Source organism: Ictalurus punctatus, chromosome 1 (assembly GCF_001660625.3).
Source record: "Ictalurus punctatus breed USDA103 chromosome 1, Coco_2.0, whole genome shotgun sequence".
Lineage (NCBI taxonomy): Eukaryota > Metazoa > Chordata > Actinopteri > Siluriformes > Ictaluridae > Ictalurus > Ictalurus punctatus.
This window is the reverse complement of record NC_030416.2, coordinates 38,174,068-38,181,567: the sequence shown is the minus strand read 5'-3', so window position 1 is coordinate 38,181,567 and position 7,500 is coordinate 38,174,068. Positions and strand designations below refer to the sequence as shown.

General features: G+C 48.5%; 1 protein-coding gene across 1 annotated transcript in view; it reads right to left on the bottom strand.

Annotated features, from left to right (window-relative positions):
• The window catches only part of dnah3 (dynein axonemal heavy chain 3), a 37,506-nt gene that overhangs the window by 15,034 nt on the left and 14,972 nt on the right, over positions 1-7,500 (bottom strand). The window contains exons 26-39 of the mRNA XM_053684580.1: positions 7,331-7,500; positions 7,157-7,265; positions 6,871-6,984; positions 6,605-6,781; positions 6,269-6,360; positions 2,811-3,030; positions 2,559-2,693; positions 2,047-2,158; positions 1,493-1,734; positions 1,015-1,115; positions 756-861; positions 537-666; positions 155-391; positions 1-53 (exon numbers count right to left, since the gene is read on the bottom strand). The exon at positions 1-53 is cut by the window's left edge and continues 51 nt beyond it; the exon at positions 7,331-7,500 is cut by the window's right edge and continues 29 nt beyond it. Coding sequence (XP_053540555.1) covers positions 1-53; positions 155-391; positions 537-666; positions 756-861; positions 1,015-1,115; positions 1,493-1,734; positions 2,047-2,158; positions 2,559-2,693; positions 2,811-3,030; positions 6,269-6,360; positions 6,605-6,781; positions 6,871-6,984; positions 7,157-7,265; positions 7,331-7,500 — 1,998 coding nt within the window. The remainder of the gene's footprint in view (positions 54-154; positions 392-536; positions 667-755; positions 862-1,014; positions 1,116-1,492; positions 1,735-2,046; positions 2,159-2,558; positions 2,694-2,810; positions 3,031-6,268; positions 6,361-6,604; positions 6,782-6,870; positions 6,985-7,156; positions 7,266-7,330) is intronic.

Below are 7,500 nucleotides of genomic sequence, written 5' to 3'. Positions count from 1 at the left end.
TGTGTGCCACTGTCCTGATCCCTGCTTATGGAAATAATAATCATACACCGAACCTGCAGCAGATAAAAACAACCACATCACACACAACTGCACAGCATCATGAAGTGTGTGTGTGTGTGTGTGTGTGTGTGTGTGAGTGTGTGTGTGTGTATACCTCTCTCTGGGAACACATTGTTCTTGGTGAGTTTGACACTTTTGGGTCTCGGGTACTCGTCCATCGTTCCTGTGAGCAGATTCCTGTAAAAGACATCAAACCTCTTCCTGCTGTCACCGTTTATAGTCCCGCCCACTGTCCACACCATAGCCAATAGGAAAAGGCTCTGCAGCCACATGGTCATCTGCTGACTGGACATAGGCTCCGCCCCTTCCTGACCCACGGCCGCAATCTCATCTACACAAGGAGGCGTTTGTTGTGTGTCTCGTTAAAGCAATAACGTGTAAACACTGTCAAATATTTACTGTACAATTACAGTGATATGTGAATATGAGCCTGTGTGTGATACAGTGTGTGTGTGTGTGTGTGTGTGTGTGTGTACCGAGCAGACAGGAATACAGGCGCATGAGGCTATAGGTGAGGTGCATGGGTGAAGTTTGCACCAGGAAACGGCAATTACGGGCGATGAAGTCCAAACACGGCTGAACCAGCCAATCAAACAGATCCACAATCTACACACACACACACAAAAATCACTATTCAGTAGTGTGTGTGTGTGTGTGTGTGTGTGTGTGTGTGTGTGTGTGTAGGTGTTCCTCACCAGTTCATGGTGTTCTGGTGACAAGCTGTCTGGGAGTGTGTCCATGTAAGAGTCCCTGAGTGGAGTCCAGCCTAGTTGATGGGGCTCCATGTAGATCATACCACACCTACACACACACACACACACACACACACACACAAACACACACACACACCATATCACTCCTTAATATTAGCTGCCACCAAGGAAGCCCTGTGTAGTATCAATAGTAGTAGTGTGTAGGTGTGTAGGTGTGTGTGTGTGTGTGTGTGTGTGTTACCTGCTGACAGTAGCCGGTGAGGCCTGCTCCAGGTCGGCCGGCTCAAAGATCAGACTCATCTTAGGACTCATCTGGATAATCTCACCGCTCATCAGACACAACTACAACACACACACAGAGAGAGAGAGAGAGTGTGTGTAAGTGTGTGTGTGTGTGTGTGTTGATCAGGAAGATAAGCGTGTAAAGTGTGTGACACTTGTTGTGTGTGATAACATTTATACTACAGCAGTGCTGAGTTCTGGACTGTGATTGGTCAGCAGCTCAGACAGTAGTGCAGCTGCACATCACGTGTGCTGTGATATCAGAAGAATAAACCACTTGGGGAAGTGGTGTTCGAGGTAAATAATCAACCTCAGGGTGGTACGAGTAACCCTGCCTCCTCTCCCCACTAGATCCGCACGTCCCCGTGTGCTTACCCGTCTACTTATCACACACTCTGTAATGAAGTGAATGAATGTAGTGAAATCCTTTCCGAAACCTTTTTGTTGTCATCGAGTACGGTGTTCATGTTTTCGATCCACACGGCATCGACCGGTCCGTCGAACACCATCCACTGCCGGTCTTCAGCGGTGGACTGAGCCTGCTCCCGGAACACTGTGGCCAGCACGCCGTCTGTCCACTCGTGACTCACCGGGTCGAAACGGCCGTACAGCTGACCCATGCTGATGGCCTTTGGGTTAATGATACGGAAATCTACCGCAAACTCCTCCATCAGACCTCCTACACACACACACACACACACACACACACACACACACACACACACAGTCTCATGTAACACAAGATTTTACAACAAACTGTGATGTTCTGGTTTGCATTTACACAGATGTACCCACTCCTGCTGTTATTGTTATTAATAATAAGTAATAACATGTGATTATGATTGATAATGAATGTTTAGTACGGGGTAACGGTTTTATCTCAGAGTTATTACATTGTAATTACACTGTAATAAGCACGGTGCTGCAGTTGGGAGCTTCATAACTCTATATTGTATAATCCTCAAACTGAGCCACTGATTAAATATCTTACCCTCATACAGGTCTCTCAGAGCTCCCGCTAAAACTTTATACGCACAGGTTTTCCCTCCGAGCGGTTCACCAACAATCATGAAACCATGCCTCACCAGCATCATCTCATACACCTACACACGCACGCACACACACACACATACACACACACACACGCACACACACACTCACGCACGCACACACACACACATACACATACACACACGCACGCACACACACACACACACACACACACACATACACATACACACACACACACGCACACACACACTCACGCACGCACACACACACACATACACATACACACACGCACGCACACACACACACACACACACACATACACACACACACACACACACACGAGTTAATGTATGTTTGGGTGTAAGGAGGACAGACAGATATCGAGTCAGAGAGACAGATAAATAGATTTACAGACAGACAAATAAACAGCTCTACAGACAGACAGACAGAGAGACAGACAGACAGACAGAGAGACAGACAGATTTGTTGCACCTGTATGATCTTGCTGATGAACCAGGGAACAGGCTGCAGTTTGAGTTTGATGATGTTCTCATGTACAGCTTTTAGCAATAACTCATAATCGGGCTTCGGCAACACCACACCGGGAAACAGATCTGATATTATACCCTGAAACACACACACACACACACACACACACACACAATTAATGTAATGTAATGGGTACTCAAACTCATTTTACAGAAATATCATCTATAAAAGATTCACACACACACACACACACACCTGGAAGAGAGGGACGTCCTGGGCCAGGAATTTGGCCATGTTGACGTCCATGAGTGCTCTGAGCAGCAGAACGCTCTCGTCCTCCTGTGGGAACTTCAGTTTCAGGTTCCCCGCCGCGGTCAGCACCGATTTGACGGCTCGCATGCCGTAGTCGTAGTGGTGCTGTGAGGAGAGCTGCTCCGAACACAGGCGATACGTCGCTACGATCTTCTGTGCCAGGCTAAAACACAATAAACCAGTGAGAACCCGGTGAGGAACCCGTAATAAACCAGTGAGAACCCGGTGAGGAACCCGTAATAAACCAGTGAGAACCCGGTGAGGAACCCGTAATAAACCAGTGAGAACCCGGTGAGGAACCCGTAATAAACCAGTGAGAACCCGGTGAGGAACCCGTAATAAACCAGTGAGAACCCGGTGAGGAATCCGTAATAAACCAGTGAGAACCCGGTGAGGAATCCGTAATAAACCAGTGAGAACCCGGTGAGGAATCCGTAATAAACCAGTGAGAACCCGGTGAGGAATCTGTAATAAACCAGTGAGAACCCGGTGAGGAATCTGTAATAAACCAGTGAGAACCCGGTGAGGAATCCGTAATAAAGCAGTGAGAACCCGGTGAGGAATCCGTAATAAAGCAGTGAGAACCCGGTGAGGAACCCGTAATAAAGCAGTGAGAACCCGGTGAGGAATCCATAATAAAGCAGTGAGAACCTGGTGAGGAACCCGTAATAAACCAGTGAAAACCCGGTGAGGAATCCATAATAAAGCAGTGAGAACCAGGTGAGGAACCCGTAATAAACCAGTGAGAACCCGGTGAGGAACCCGTAATAAACCAGTGAGAACCCGGTGAGGAACCCGTAATAAACCAGTGAGAACCCGGTGAGGAATCCGTAATAAACCAGTGAGAACCCGGTGAGGAACCCGTAATAAAGCAGTGAGAACCCGGTGAGGAATCCGTAATAAACCAGTGAGAACCCGGTGAGGAACCCGTAATAAACCAGTGAGAACCCGGTGAGGAATCCGTAATAAACCAGTGAGAACCCGGTGAGGAACCCGTAATAAACCAGTGAGAACCCGGTGAGGAACCCGTAATAAACCAGTGAGAACCTGGTGAGGAACCCGTAATAAACCAGTGAGAACCCGGTGAGGAACCCGTAATAAAGCAGTGAGAACCCGGTGAGGAATCTGTAATAAACCAGTGAGAACCCGGTGAGGAACCCGTAATAAACCAGTGAGAACCCGGTGAGGAACCCGTAATAAACCAGTGAGAACCCGGTGAGGAATCCGTAATAAACCAGTGAGAACCAGGTGAGGAACCCGTAATAAAGCAGTGAGAACCCGGTGAGGAACCCGTAATAAACCAGTGAGAACCCGGTGAGGAATCCGTAATAAACCAGTGAGAACCCGGTGAGGAATCCGTAATAAACCAGTGAGAACCCGGTGAGGAATCCGTAATAAAGCAGTGAGAACCCGGTGAGGAACCCGTAATAAAGCAGTGAGAACCCGGTGAGGAATCCATAATAAAGCAGTGAGAACCTGGTGAGGAACCCGTAATAAACCAGTGAAAACCCGGTGAGGAATCCATAATAAAGCAGTGAGAACCAGGTGAGGAACCCGTAATAAACCAGTGAGAACCCGGTGAGGAACCCGTAATAAACCAGTGAGAACCCGGTGAGGAACCCGTAATAAACCAGTGAGAACCCGGTGAGGAATCCGTAATAAACCAGTGAGAACCCGGTGAGGAACCCGTAATAAAGCAGTGAGAACCCGGTGAGGAATCCGTAATAAACCAGTGAGAACCCGGTGAGGAACCCGTAATAAACCAGTGAGAACCCGGTGAGGAATCCGTAATAAACCAGTGAGAACCCGGTGAGGAACCCGTAATAAACCAGTGAGAACCCGGTGAGGAACCCGTAATAAACCAGTGAGAACCTGGTGAGGAACCCGTAATAAACCAGTGAGAACCCGGTGAGGAACCCGTAATAAAGCAGTGAGAACCCGGTGAGGAATCTGTAATAAACCAGTGAGAACCCGGTGAGGAACCCGTAATAAACCAGTGAGAACCCGGTGAGGAACCCGTAATAAACCAGTGAGAACCCGGTGAGGAATCCGTAATAAACCAGTGAGAACCAGGTGAGGAACCCGTAATAAAGCAGTGAGAACCCGGTGAGGAACCCGTAATAAACCAGTGAGAACCCGGTGAGGAACCCGTAATAAACCAGTGAGAACCCGGTGAGGAACCCGTAATAAACCAGTGAGAACCCGGTGAGGAACCCGTAATAAACCAGTGAGAACCCGGTGAGGAATCCGTAATAAACCAGTGAGAACCCGGTGAGGAACCCGTAATAAAGCAGTGAGAACCCGGTGAGGAATCCGTAATAAACCAGTGAGAACCCGGTGAGGAACCCGTAATAAACCAGTGAGAACCCGGTGAGGAATCCGTAATAAACCAGTGAGAACCCGGTGAGGAACCCGTAATAAACCAGTGAGAACCCGGTGAGGAACCCGTAATAAACCAGTGAGAACCTGGTGAGGAACCCGTAATAAACCAGTGAGAACCCGGTGAGGAACCCGTAATAAAGCAGTGAGAACCCGGTGAGGAATCTGTAATAAACCAGTGAGAACCCGGTGAGGAACCCGTAATAAACCAGTGAGAACCCGGTGAGGAACCCGTAATAAACCAGTGAGAACCCGGTGAGGAATCCGTAATAAACCAGTGAGAACCAGGTGAGGAACCCGTAATAAAGCAGTGAGAACCCGGTGAGGAACCCGTAATAAACCAGTGAGAACCCGGTGAGGAACCCGTAATAAACCAGTGAGAACCCGGTGAGGAACCCGTAATAAACCAGTGAGAACCCGGTGAGGAACCCGTAATAAACCAGTGAGAACCCGGTGAGGAACCCGTAATAAACCAGTGAGAACCCGGTGAGGAATCTGTAATAAACCAGTGAGAACCCGGTGAGGAATCTGTAATAAACCAGTGAGAACTCGGTGAGGAATCTGTAATAAACCAGTGAGAACCCGGTGAGGAACCCGTAATAAACCAGTGAGAACCAGGTGAGGAACCCGTAATAAAGCAGTGAGAACCCGGTGAGGAACCCGTAATAAACCAGTGAGAACCCGGTGAGGAATCCGTAATAAACCAGTGAGAACCCGGTGAGGAATCCATAATAAAGCAGTGAGAACCAGGTGAGGAACCCGTAATAAACCAGTGAGAACCCGGTGAGGAACCCGTAATAAAGCAGTGAGAACCCGGTGAGGAACCCGTAATAAACCAGTGAGAACCCGGTGAGGAATCTGTAATAAACCAGTGAGAACCCGGTGAGGAACCCGTAATAAACCAGTGAGAACCCGGTGAGGAATCCGTAATAAACCAGTGAGAACCCGGTGAGGAACCCGTAATAAACCAGTGAGAACCCGGTGAGGAACCCGTAATACATCAGTAGTTACTCAGTAATTACCTGCGGGACTGAATGAAGCCCATGGAGTAGAGGGATATCTCTCCAATCAGTGCGTAATCTGGCACCATCATGGCTACTGTACGGAACAGAGCCTGCAACACACACACACACACACACACACACACACACACACACACACACACACACACACACACACCATATACCAGTTTATGAAGAGGTGTAAGAATGGAGTTTCTACAGTATAGTGATAATATACTGAACACCAAGTCCAAGTTAAACAGTTTCCCCTTTATCCTGTGCCTGAGACCTCAGAGTGAGTGTGTGTGTGTGTGTGTGTGTGTGTGTGTGTGTGTGTGTGTGTGTGTGTGTGTGTACTTTAAGGTTATCAGGCAGCTCTGCTCGGCCGGCGTATCCTGGGTTCATGGTGATGAAGACGCAGCAGGTTGGGTTCAGCGAGAGCTCGGTTCCCTCAAACATGAACCGCTTCAGATTCTTCGCTATGGCCTGCTGAATACTCAACACCTGCTGAGCCACCACTGATAACACCTCCACCTGACACACACACACACACACAGAAATATATCCCATAATATTCCTGTGATGGGCGTGTGGTTTAGGATGGCGTGACCGCAGTTCCGTACCTCAATGCGGTTGAACTCATCGAAGCAGGCCCACGCTCCAGACTGAGCCAAACCTTTAAAGAACTTACTCATCGCTTTATAATCCAGACCATCTGAGCAATTAAACACCACGCACTACACACACACACACACACACACACACACACACACACACACACACACACAGATTGACAAGAGATTATTCATTTTACATTTGAGGTAGAAAAATCTGTCAAATCTATCAAATTTAAATCAGGGTGTGTGTGTGTGTGTGTGTGTGTGTGTGTGTGTGTGTGTGTGTGTGTACCTGTTTGGCCAGAGCCTTGGCCAGGTCTTTGGTGGTCTCCGTTTTTCCTGTTCCTGCAGGTCCCTCCGGAGCTCCTCCCAGATTCAGCTTCAGAGCTCCCATCAGCGTCCTGCAGCAGTCAGTCACAATCAGCATGCTGCATGGTGTGTGTGTGTGTGTGTGTGTGTGTGTTACCTGTAGCAGCGGTCTGTGAGCGGGGTGATGACGAGTCGTGGTGAGTTCCCCAAGTACTCGTATCCGTATGTGACCTCGGTGGTGATCATCCTCAGCATGACCTCACTTCCCTCCCAGTAATATCTCAGCTGTGAAATCCACTGGAAGTCGTTTAGAGACGACACGCCGTC